The 13,278-nt window shown below is 50.4% G+C and overlaps 1 protein-coding gene across 1 annotated transcript in view; it reads right to left on the reverse strand.

Moving 5' to 3' along the window:
* LOC147413516 (axonemal central pair apparatus protein HYDIN-like) overlaps positions 1-13,278 on the reverse strand; it is a 69,222-nt gene that overhangs the window by 42,143 nt on the left and 13,801 nt on the right. The window contains exons 6-8 of the mRNA XM_086478741.1: positions 10,071-10,195; positions 6,741-6,942; positions 5,091-5,166 (exon numbers count right to left, since the gene is read on the reverse strand). Coding sequence (XP_086334867.1) covers positions 5,091-5,166; positions 6,741-6,942; positions 10,071-10,195 — 403 coding nt within the window. The remainder of the gene's footprint in view (positions 1-5,090; positions 5,167-6,740; positions 6,943-10,070; positions 10,196-13,278) is intronic.

The raw sequence follows: 13,278 nt of genomic DNA on the forward strand, positions 1-13,278 counted from the left end.
CAGGCTCTCCACCAAGCCGCGACACCTGAGTTTTGTGTCAAAGGCAGGTGATAAGGATACCCCTCCTCCTGGGAGTAACCCAAAACCCTCTGATAGTCCTCACACCACACCAGCGGTGTACTAGCCCCAGGAGTGCACGGTGATGTGCTATCTCATAATCCAGAAAGCAGCCTCTGTACGTGCCCTGGGCTCCCTGCAGACACTGAGCTTGACACCAAGAGCTGCCCCACAGAGCAATCCCTTCCAGTCTTTGCAGCTTTGGATTAGCCTGCTTTGGGATTTGGGACAGCAATGCCCACACTTAGCCTGTTCTCAAGGGACAATTCCTCTTGCCACAAAACCACCTTGGGGAATCAAGTCTGCCTCAGCACCCTTTCCTTCTCCACCCTGGGACCTGTCCCCATGAAACCCCTGTCCCCATGAAACCCCTGTCCCCAGCAGTCCCTACACATCTAATAGGCACCAGGTAGCTGGACCCTGGCAGAGCCAGCAGCGATACTCTGCCTCCTGCTGGGTGCCAGGGCTTGTGCCCAGCAGGACATCTCAGATCAGCTCCTGGAGAGAAAACCATGCCTGCCTGCATCTTTGCAGAAGCTATTTGGAAACCAGCTTGCAAACAAAGGCAAGGCCCTGTCCGAGAGCTGGCTACCCCAGCCAGGACTCATTCTGCCCTCTGCTTACGGGCAAGTGGGCACAAAAGGCAGGAGAGCAGCACCAGGCCTTTGCAATCTGCCCCCGCTGCCTGCTGGTCTCCACGTGGGCTAGGAGACATTGCTCATGACACAGAAAGCCCTAGTTGTCCCGGCCTGCCCCCATTCCAGCATCACTGTTGCTGTCAGAAGGGGAACCAGAGCTGCGTCAGTGCCTGCAGGGCGTTTGTCTGACACCAGAATTTGAACCTGGCCCAAGATAACCCAAACCAAACATCAAAACAGTCAACTTCCACTGCACCAAAACAAGACAGCTTCAGCAAGGACCTGGGAGAACGCTGCAAGCGTCCATCTCCAAACTGCAAGGCAGGGGAAATGAGCCCCTGCAGGCGTTATTCGGAGTGCCTGAGCCCCTGGTGGGATGATTTGCTCAATACCGCCAAGACCACAGGGATTGCTGCAGTGTTGCTGGGATCTCTCTGTACGCTCTATAATTAACCAGGACAGGAGGGAGCCTAGAGCTCTGGGCTGGTGTCATTTCTTCTTTTACAGCCTAAACAGATGAGGTTGCAGTGCACAAACCCCCCTTGCCGGGGAGGATGTCTTGCCATGCTCCAAGAAGCCACTCAGTGATGCACCAAGATCCCGACAAGGGACACGTCTCCGTACGTCTGCAGAGCTGCTGGATCCCAAGGCACAGTCAGATGAGACTCCTCTGAGGCACCAGGGGAAACAAGCCTGCGGACAAGCAGTAAAACCCACCCTTTTCAATGCATCAGCAGAGCTCTCTGGAGCAATCCTCAGGCAGCATTATTACTGGAGCCTTGCACTCATACTCTCACTCCCAAGAAAACCTGCACCAGCAGTTAACAGACTCAAGTCTCTTGAGCTCCTGATAGGAAATCACCATTCTGCAGGATTCCATGGATTTGGACAGAAACTTTTGGCAGCACATCCACAGACAGCTTCCCTGTATTGTCAGTGAAGCTATGAGCCGGGCCGATTGACTGCAAAGGCGGAGGGCAAGAAGAAATAATCAGTTACGCTTTCTTCTACTATTCCCTGGCTACAACAAATTCTTTAAAGACATCACTATTCTGGGAAACTTTTGTCATTTCTCCCTTCATTACTGCTGTATGTCAGACTACAAAACTAGACAATACTGTGAGTTATTTCTCCGGGGAAATGAAAATCGGCTGCTGAAGAGGTTCCTCACATTCCTGCTACCACACAGGGAAGAAAGAACTGCTGGTTAAAAGGATATGCTTCATTACCCACCCTTGCAGGCTACTGCTACACGCGCACGAGCCTCGGGACACCTCAGAAGCCGGCAGTCTGCCTGGCCTGGCGTGTTCTCTATAGGATGGCACTTGAGTCAGAGCGTGGAGAACTGCCATGGATGCTAACCAGGACAGAAATAAAACTGCAGTGCTGGGAACACCATGGTGCAACACTTCTGGCTTAATGTCAGCCTCAGACAGGCTGCAACTGGCAGGTGGCATCAAATACAGGCGGTGGATGTACGATGACAAAGCACAAGCGCTCCAGCTGCTGTACCCTGGCTTCGCTGCAGCGGAAAGCAACGTGATACGGGAGGGGACGGCACACCGTGACTCACGGCTACGGAAGTGATCTCTGTGCAAGAGCTCAATCCTAAAGAGATGCAGAACCTACTTCCCCTCCCTCAGCCCCTAAACAATGAGAATCTCCTACACCCCCACCAGGCTGAGTAAGAAAAGGCCGGTCTGGAAAAGCTGGGCACCACCAACTGTTGGCCAAATCACCTACTTTGGTTTGCAGAGGGGGAAGGCGATCCACGGAAAGGAAATCCCTGCTCAAAGCAGACAAAAAACCAAAGAGACCTGGCAACAGAAGTACTGAGATGACACCCAAAGTGCATCCTGTTCAGGGCACTTAGGAGAAAGGCAGTGCCAAAGCCAACATCTGCCTCTTTCCGTAAGTAACTGCACCCACAGCGAGCTGTGGGACACACCATAGCTCCCACTGGAGATGGCGCTTTCTGCCAGAAGCTGAAGTGCTCTGCAGGAACCTCTCATTGGGACAGGGTCCAGCTTGGTTCCCCAGCTGAGGGGGAGATCTGGAGGAACAAACAACGCCGCTACCTCCTGGCCCAACTTCTGGGTCAACACCAGTAGCAGTTTCATAACCTGGACATCTTGAAGACCACCTCCATCGGCCCACACGTGACACTGAGGAGTCACTACCAGGCAAGGACAGCACAGTGATGACTTGTCAAGGTCGCTGCAATGGTAACAAATCCTTGTCCTCCCTTTCCTCTGCTTTCCATTTCCAAGGAGTCAGCTTCCAGATGTCCCCAATGTCACTTATAGCTAAGCTGTACTGGGGAGGATGCAGCAAAAAGCAAGGACTTACCCCTTGGTAGCCACCTGGGCTTCTACCACGGCTGCTTCTGCTGACATACCACGTGTATTTGCAGAAATAAATGAAATCAGACTTGAGAGGCACTCAGAAAGTCAGAGTTGCCTAACAGCTTGTTTCCCACAGGCTTGGACGCTGCTCAAAGTGTTCATGGTCACACGGTCATTCCAAAATCACTGCTTCCTCTTTTTGTTATTATTTTCACCAGCAAGTTAACCCTATACAGGCCAAAGGGACCTGCTGCAGCTTCTACAGACAGCAGCACTTGAAAATACTGGCAGCTACTGGTCCACTCACACAGCAAAGCTTCTGCACAAACCCTGCAAAGCCACCCTGCCCAGAAAACATTTCCAAGACTATCCCTCCACCAGCTTCCTCACCTCTGGAAGCAATTAATTCCTCCAGTCGCTTGTTACAAGGCTTTGATGATTTCTGTAGGGTGCTCCTGGACACCACAAGTGACGGGTGGGAAGAAGAGAGCAGCCACTTTGGGCCAAAAGGTCTGAGGCAGCAAGGTCCCAGCTCTGGGGGGCCTCTCCAGCAGATTTACATGGCACTGCAAGAAGGGTGTCCCTCCAAGCGAAAAGTTACAGGGCCGTCACCAGAGAGGTGGCTGTGGAAGTCAGGAACAGCAGGTTTTCAGATTCGACATTGGATAAAGAGGAGAAAATACTTACTATCATTTGACAGAAAGACACCCACGTGCCAGGAGGGAAGAGAGACATGAGCAAAACTCTGAATGCGAAACTGATTGTTCCATAAATAATGGAATAAACAGAAATCAAAAGATTCAGAATGCTGGACAAGACAGAAGGGGAGAGACTCCTGCAGTAACTCACTTACATTCAGTCCCAGAGCGTCTGTGTAACAAACATGGCCATTTAGGAAAGGTTTCCACTCAAGACTTGAGGCCAGGCTACGCTTTATGTCTGTACATCATTACAGGCAGCACCAGCACTCAGTACGGTGGGCAGCCAGACTTCTAGACCTCACCTGACTGCACTTCAGGAGCTCCAGAGCACGTTAAGCTACTTGTGGAGACATAGCCCGACTGGAATGAAGCAGGAGCCCGGGGACCAAAACCAGCTCTGACACAGTGCAGGATGCTCTTAACGCCCAGCTGATCAGCTCCCGCTCTCTACAATATTCCTACTGCTCTGACACTGCTGCTCCCTTGGTCACATCACGTTGCTGTAGGCTACAAGGTTGTGAAACTACAGTTGTGCTGACACTGGCGGCTCTCAGCCTTAGAGGGGCTATAGGAGTAACCAAGGAGAGAACATGATCCCCTTCCCTGGAAAAAAAAAAGAATACTTTCACCTCTTTTAAAAGGAAGAAGAGGTTGGGATTATTCTAGGGTTTAGTCCAAGTGAGAAGGGATTTTGTGCTGCTCAGACAGCAGGCATTCTTCATCTCAGACCACGCAAATACTCAGAATCAGGGCTCTGGTTGATTGAAGGACATGGGGTTTTGCTTGCGTAAGCACAAGAGCAATTTCTTCTGTTCTTATGTGCAACAGAACTCAGAAAGTCCGTTTAAACCTGCCAGCCTTGTGTCCAGGCTCACAGATGACACTGGAAGGGAGATTCGGACGTGGTATGCATGCAGGTTATACAAAGGGACTGGTATTTCTGTGATTAAATTTGGCCTCCTTTCCACAGAGGACCATTTCATTCCTCAGGTCAACATGTGAACGGACAGTGCTCTAATTGCCTTCGTTAATCCCCACACACTACGTGGGAGGTGAGCCCTTCCATGTAATAATGGATACACCTGAACACTGTAAGGACAGACGTTAAGAGCCCTTAATTTACAGCCCTTGCAGCAGAGCTCAGCTCTAGGCAGGCTCCTGCAGCCTGTCAGGAGGCCACACTTCAGAAATGCTTTTCACAACAAGCTCTCCCCGCCTCACCAGACACCTGACAGCGTCCCTCTTGGCACATCAAGCTAGCTGATGTGGGGATCTGCCACATGACCTCGTTCAGGGAGGAGGAGGAAGAGAGGGAGGAGGAGGAAGAGAGGTTCTCGGCTATCGCTTACCGCCGGCTCGATGGTGAAGATGTCGTCGGAGAAAAGCACGGAGTCGTCTGGCACCTTCGCCCTCCGGTGCCGGAAGGTGTGGTAGAGAAGGGAAAGGTGTTCTCGGAGAGTGGGGTCCACCGTGCTCTCCTGGAGACAATAATCCTTCTCGTCCTCCTCCTGCTTCAGCAGCCCATGACACCGCCTGCAGCCCCGGGGAGAGACAAACCAAGCGGCCAATTTAATAAGCACCACGTGTGCAGAGACTGTCGCCAAGTGCAGGGGCAGCAAAGCCCTCGGGGAGGAACCGCAGCCGCTCAGCAGGGGCTGACCCCGAGCCACGGGGTCCCACAGGGATCACATTCTCACTTGGTTGCCGCCATGGCAAGTACTTTTACTCCACGCTTCGAAGTTAAGAAGAGGGTTTTGAAAGCCAGCAGCCTTCAGGAGAGCCTCCTGGCTCAAAGCCACTGCCACAACTGGTGGAGAAGCCACCAGCCACCTGAACTGGCTTTTCCTGCCATAGAGCTGCTCGCGGGAGGCAGATCAAGGAGCACTCACTGCAGTGCTTCACCGGGAACGGGAGAAGCAGCTGCGTTTCAGCTGCAGGTTACTAGCATCGCTCTTTTTCTTCCCTTTTGGACCTGCAGGGATAAACAAACTGTCTGCTCTCTGCTCCCTGTGCTGCCTTCCACCAGAGGATCCCAGAGCACTTGACAGCAAACTAATGAATTCAGGCGTTGCACTACTTTGGTGAAATTAATGGGTTTATATCCATGAAAACAGAGGTGCTGAGAGGGGAAGGGGCTTTGCCTGGCATCACCCAATAAAGAAGCCAGGACCAGCATCTCTGAATCCAAACCCTTACATCTAGCCTTGCACCACCTTCTCTTGTTCCTCTTTTTGGCCTTCTCTGCAGAGCTTTGACACACCCTCCCTCAGCAGTTGTAGCAGAAATCATTCTAGCGTTTAAGGATCACCACCAAGAGATGAGAAGAGCACTGCTACAAAGCACTTGCTTCCTAGCTGGCATATCGCTGTCCCCTCTTCACGCTCCAGTCCCCTGGCCATGAAGAACCAGCAAGTGACAAGTGACAGCTCGGGGGGGGATGAGTGGAAGGCTCCATAGGTAGCAAATGGAGGCAACGCAGTATACACAGGACAGCGATCATCACCCAGCTAAATCCCAACACAATTAGAAAGGAAATACAGTCAGGGACGTTACCAGCTGCACAGACAGAGCCTCGGGCAAGTGCTGTCACCAGCGCCAAAATTACGTGCTTTGGCAAGCTCCCCGGGGAGCGAGTGCAACGGGAAACGTTTCTCCATGGCTGACCTACAGTGCTGGGCATGAGGAGGGCTTCCAGCCACCGAGATAAGCAACCCTCAGCTCAAGCTCTGCCCACAGACAGTAATTCCACCATTAGATCCCAGAGAGTCCTGCAGGAGGGAGACAGAGCAAACCCCTGGACAGACCTTCTAATGAACCAGGTCTTTTGGGGTCACACCCCTGTGCAGGGTCCCCATTACCCTGAAGCCCAGCAACACAAACCATGATGCTGGGGATGGTTTAGTTGTCCTAAACCATTCAAAAGCACCCATACCCCTTGAGGCATAAGTTAGTTTACCCTTGGGCAGTGTATCTTACTGAAATTCATCTTTCAGACAAACCTCAGCTTCTGATGCTCCTCCTCTTCCTGAGTAGCAAAAGCCTTCCACTGGAAGTGGGCTATGATGTCACTCCGATTGTGGATGACCACAGATCCGTAGTTTGACAGCGTGAGGTAAGTCTTCTCAACTGTCAAGGAGTTCCTCTCTAGTCTGATGTCGACGTCCACAGCCGCTCCATAAAGGCTTGTGTGAATATCTTCACCTGCAACAAAGCAGAGGGAAGTCTCTGCTCATCTCACTTGCTGATGGAAGTACAAGAAACAGAGCAAACCACGGGTAAACAGAACAAAGCGTTACAGCTTTGAGCTGTATCAGCAGTTCCACAGATCGGTACGTGTATCACTCCCGGATAGCTGCATGCGTACGGCATGAGGATGTCCTGGACACCACCTTAAGCACCTTATTTCTGGGTGTGTTTGTCCAGATTTATCCCCAAACGACAGTATTTACAGTGAGATTTTTCAGATGTGCCCAGGTGACCTTTGGGCTGCCATCCCACTCAGCTCACAGGGAATTCTGCATCGAAGCCATTCAGATGCTTCTGAGGAGTCACGCCTCAGCCACAGCTCGCCCAGGGTCTCCTGCGGGCACACCACCAGTGTTGTGTCTCTCCTGATCCCTTGTTGCTGACAAGCAAAGATGCCTGGGGGCACGCGGGCAGTAAAGGGAGGCTCAGAGGAACAAGGGAAGTGACAGCCCGTGGCAGGATGGGACACGGAAGAGAACTTCCCTGGTGCAGAAGCAGTGCCCTCACTTGCTGTGGGTTTGTGAAGATAGGTCAAAATGAGACCAGTGGGGCACGGCCCACACCAGCCTGCCATTACAGTCCTGCAAGCCCACTTCTTCAGCCTGGATCCTGTTGCCTAGGCCTGAGCGTGCAAGTCTACACTGACTATTCCCAAGCTCTTCAACAACCAGAGCGAGGACATCTTTGCCTTCCACCTCAGACCGAGCTGAAGAGGAGAGCGCCCCTGGCTGTGCACATCACCTGATTGATGATTCGAGTCTTGCTGGAGCACCTGCCAGCACTTCACCTTCCAGAACAGGCTCCCACCAAAGGCTCCCTCATTTCCACAGCTTTCAAACCTTCATTCTTCCCAACCAATAACTCCTGGGGGTCAACTGAGCTCAAGCTTCAGTACCAAGCCCACACTTCCTGTTGCAGGTGAGTGTTTCCCAGGTGTTGTGCAACGAGTCAGCACCACACATGCTCTCTAGAAGTGGAACTTCTATGGAGTGGTGCTTAAAGCCTCACAGACAGTCCCACCCGACAAGTGCAGCAACCTGGTCATACACTGGAGAGCATCCCCCTGCAAAGGCAGAGCCTTCTCCTCACTGCACAGGTTACAGCAAGGCAGCCGGTGGATGGACCTGCCTTTAAAAGGCTGCCATGCAGCAAGGAGAGCGCTGGATGGGTGCTGGATGGACTCCTTAAGCCCTGAGCCAGACAACACAGCAGTATCGCATTCACTCTGGGAGGGGGCTGGGGAATGAAGCAAGACTCACCCTTCAAACAGGAGATCTCTACTGTCATTCATGCATCTCCACACATGGAGGGTTCAGCCTTCAGGCCTGCATAACCCTCAATTTCTTTGCTCTTAAGGGCGTCTGGAGTGGTAGGGATTTGTGGCCAGACATGAGTTACACAGCGAGAAAACCAGCCGTGTTTCCAATGACTGGACAATCTGCTTTCTATAATGGACCACTTAGCAAATAAACACAACTGAAGTTCAGAAGAGTTAGAGGCAGGTATGCTTTATAAGCACTGCCTTTCCCCTCCACTGAATCCTCAGCGTACATTGGCAAGCAGAGGAACCAGGACCCAAGAAATGGGAGACGTGCACAACTCGGGTTCATGGAAACACGAGCTAACGCTCTACGATGATCAAGACAACAAACTACTACAAAAGACACACCATCAAAACCATCATCATCTCATCGTCTCAGCCCATGGCCATGTAGGTGTTGAAATACTGGGTCTAGCTCTGATCTCAAAAAACAATCTAAGGCGTTTGAAATTAAATAGAGAAGGGCAGAAAGAACAATTAAAAGGACGAAGCAGCTTTCATACGAAGATGGAATAGGATTCCTCAACCTAGAAATCATATGAGAGACAGATGGGAGAGGTTTGGAAAAGCAAGAATGGCCTGGGAAATGTGAATCAGGAAACAATTTGTCACGATTTGTCATAAAGCAGGAACCCAAGGGCCTGAAATAACGTCAGCAGTCAGAAATTACACAACAGTGGTAATTTTCCAGGGAATATGCCTTCCTTTGGAACATACTCCCACAGGAGGCTGTAGGGGCTAACAGCTATAAAGCCAGGGAGCAACCGGATAAATTCTTGGAAGAGAAAACCATCAGAAGCTATTCAACAAAGATGAGAATAAAGCCTCCAGCACAGAAAAACGCCAACTCCAGAGCCCAGGAGGAAGAAAGCATATGCACTGCCTGTTCCTGCACACTTTGCTAAGCGTCCCCTGCTGCTGCTCTCCTGGAAAGGAGCTGCGGACACCGCCACCTTTACGCTCCTGGCTGCAGGCACCGAGGCATGTGTTAAAAGGACAACGAAACCATCGGATGACGAGAGACAGCTCTGCAAGCACTTCCTGCCAAATCCCAAGAGCCCTCGAGTCCTGGCTACTTTAGTCCTGATGTTGTGACCTGTGGGATGTAGATGGGCAGAGGGCAACGCAGGAAAAGGGACTGTGGCAAGACAACAGAGAGGCAGTATAGGGGACAGTGTGAGAGAGACAGCGGGCACTGGGGAGAGCCTGACAGAGACGTGCCTTCCCCGTGTCACATCTCAAACACAGCGCTGTCCAACAATAAAACTTCCCACACGCATAGGCACGCCGTAACGGAGAATCAAGGATCCTCCTTCCTCCACTCAGCAACTCCCAGCAAAATGGGATTCCTAAAACCTCATTCCCATTTGAGGGGATGCACTTTAACAACCCCTAAACAGCGACCAGTTCTCACTTGTCTTTCACGTAAAGCTGGGACAGGGCAGATACAACGGGAGAGGGAATTAAGGTGGCAGGGAAAACGGGGAATGATGGTAGATGATTGTCACAGGGGGGTGCTGGGTGGAGGACACCATGCTGACACCAGGGTCCCCCAGGGACGGACCAGCACCCAGGGACACAGGACACACAGAATAAGGACAGAGTCGCCCTTTGCCCCTTATCTGCTCACTCCTAAGCACTGATGAAACACGCAGAGGTTTTGCAAGAAAAGGGTTCAGAAGTAGTTTGCAAAGCACGTTTAACATCACTCTGCTCAGAAAGGGCTGTTTCGAAGGACGCAGGGAGCGTGCCCAGCACTTACCGGTGTCATAGTGAACTATCAGGGATCTGGAATGATCCCCAGTCCTCAGCGGGTGGAACTCCACTGTCACTTGCATGGCGTCACCGATCCCAAGAGTCCCAATGGAGGGATCGACAGAGAAAGGGCTGCAACAGAGAAAGAGACACATCAGGACTGTTGTGGGAGATTTGGGGACTACATTCCTTTGGCAGTCTAGTCCACTTCAGGTCACCGGGGCAAGCCAGGAGCAAACAAACCACACCCAGCGGAAGACAAACAGAACATACAGGATCAGAAACAGAGCTGCTGACTCCCACTCCCAAAGACATCCAGCCCTCAGAAGATCCTATGGGATAAAATGACCTCGTCTCCCCCATGCTCTGCATCCACTTCTCCACCGTGAGGCTCAAGAGTCTGACTGCTGGCAATACAGAGGGAATGGTTTCTGAAGAGCCCAGAGGTGGTGAGAGCTGTTTGCACGCACAACTTGACACAACTTCCTCAGGAATCTGCCTTTTCCTGCCACCTACAAACCTCACCTCAAGAGATGCAAATGCCAAGGCAACACCTGTCCCAGGGAGATTACAGCCTAGAAATCAGACAGGGAGAATAAAAGTCTCTCTTGAAGACTAGGGAATAATTACAGTTTAACTGGTAGAATTCATTTTTTTGCCTTGAAGACGTCCTGGTTCAGCCTAAGAAACGGCAGGTTAGAGCAGAAATAATCAGAAACTATTTCATTGCAATGAAAGCTGCTCTAAGAAAAAGAACACTCAGAAAAATCTCAATGAATGCAAATGCAGATTAGAGCGACACAATGACAGGGAAACACTCCTTTTTTGTCAAGGAGTATTCCATCTGCAGCCTGAACGGTTAAATCCCCAGCTAAATGAAGCGCCGTTACCAGGAGCACATCAAGGCGAGTTTGACAGGAGGTTTTCTGTGTATTCACAAGAATGCAATCTGGGACTCTGGGTTGTAATCCAAGCTCGGTAACTGTTTGCTTGGCCCACCCAACAAATTCTGTACAACGTGTTGGAAACAGAAAACGTGTTGGTGTCCTTTGGATTTAATATAAGCACTGCTGATGTGTTGCCAGGCACAGCCCTTGGCTGACAGACGCAGACAGACTCTGTGCTTTAATGCTTAGGGATAAGGCAGAGGAAACATTCTTCTGTGTGACGGCAGCTGGACTACCCTCATCAGCCCCCTCCCTTAGCCCAGCCGTTGTACCCGTTGCCGCCTCCATCCGAGACAGGGGAAGAGGCGGAATCAGGGGAAAGCTCATTCGTCGGAGGACGGACCCGTAGTCAAACTAAAATGGGAGAATTTAGTGGGGAAAAACCTAAGATGATTGCCCCTTTGAGACAAGCGTTGGGGCCGGATGGGCCAGCCCTGGTAAAAGCCCCCTTTCCTTCAGTGGAAATAGAGATCTGGAAGGATCTAAGTGCTACAGGGATGATCCACTAAAAGTGGCAAAAAGATTTGAATTTATCGGGAAGAACCAAAATCCAGATGGGCAGGATGTGGACATGCTACTAGGGGAAATGAGAGAAACTGAGAGACAGCTGATCTGAAATACAGCCCGGGTACAGGTACGAGCACAAATAACTAGTGGGGTTCTCCAAGGCACCGCTGTGGAACAAAAGATTCCTACGGACAGTCCCCACTGGAAACCGAATATTCCCCAGCACTCTGAAAGGCTCCGGAAGTACAGGGAATGGGTCAGACTTGGTATCGAACATGCTATGCCGACATCAGTTTATTGTTCATTTTTATACAAAATTAAACAGGGACCCCGGGAAACTCCCACTGACTTTTTAGATCAGCTCCGAATTGCCATGAGAAAGTATACTAGCATGGACCCCTCTTCAAATGATGGGATAGGGCAGCTGGTCACTCTGGTTTTGGGACAATCTGCCCCGGATAGTAGAAGAAAGTTGCAGAAATTGAAGGAAGTGGATATAAGGGATCTCGAGAAATTACTGGAAGAAGCATGGAGGGTGTTTAGAAATAGAGAAGAGGTGGAAAGAGAAAAGTTGTCTAAGACTATAGCTGTTGCAACTGTGGCAGCCCTCGGTCAAAGGGGTGGAGCTGGTAGGGGAAGTTTTGGGAACCGGAGTAGAGGAATTGGCCGCAGAAGTCGGGGAGGGTTTAGAGGTGCGTTAGGCATGAATCGGTGTGCGTACTGTAGAAAGGAGGGACACTGGAAAAATGAGTGTCCACAGAAGCCAGGGAAAGGGCAAGCAGTCATAGCCTCAGTGAATCAGGACTGATGGGGACCTGGGGCGTCTACCCCAGTGGATCCGCTGGTTAAAATAAAGCTAGGGACAGAAGAAGAGGAGATGGAATTTCTGGAAGATACGGGTGCGACTTTTTCAATTTAAATCAAGAAATGGTACCTATAGGTAAGGATTTTGTGAATGTAATAGGAGCAACTGGCCAACGGGAAAAGGCATTTTTTGGTGAACCTCTTAAGTTCAAATTGGGAAAACAAATTGGAATACACAGATTTTTGTATGTTCCAAATTCTCCCAAATCATTGCTAGGACGGGACTTATCGGAACAATTAGAGGCAAGGATTGAATTTAAACAAGGAAACATGGAATTACAAATAAAAGAGGAACAGCTGATTGAAATTTTAGGTTTGAAGAAGATAAGCCTTGTTAAACCTTTTGAAGTAACACCTGAAGTTGAAGAAATCATTAATTGGGTATATCCAGGTGTACGGGCTCAGGAATTCCAGGAAAAGCAAAAATTGCCACCCCAATCGTAACTGAACTTAAGGAGGGAGCAGCATCCGTCCGTAAGAAGCAGTATCCCCTGAGATTGGACGACCGTAAAGCAATAGAGAGCCCAATTAATAATTTTATACAACACAGACTTCTAGTGGAGTGCGAATCAGAATATAATACTCCTATTTTACCAGTTAAGAAACCTGATGGGACATACCGAGTAGTTCAAGATCTTAGGGCCATAAATAATAATGGCAAAGACTCACACCCAGTAGTGGCAAACCCATATACACTGCTTCCAAAGCTCAGAGAAAACCAAATTTGGTTTACAGTGTTAGATCTAAAGGATGCTTTCTTCTGCCTGCCATTAGCCAAAGAAACTCACAATCTGTTCGCATTTGAGTGGGAGAGTCCCACTTCTGGGAGGAAAACCCAGCTAACCTGGACAGTGTTACCCCAAGGATTTAAGAATAGTCCAACAATTTTTGGAAATC

This window comes from Leptosomus discolor, chromosome 27, assembly GCF_034619465.1.
Source record: "Leptosomus discolor isolate bLepDis1 chromosome 27, bLepDis1.hap2, whole genome shotgun sequence".
Classification (NCBI taxonomy): domain Eukaryota; kingdom Metazoa; phylum Chordata; class Aves; order Leptosomiformes; family Leptosomidae; genus Leptosomus; species Leptosomus discolor.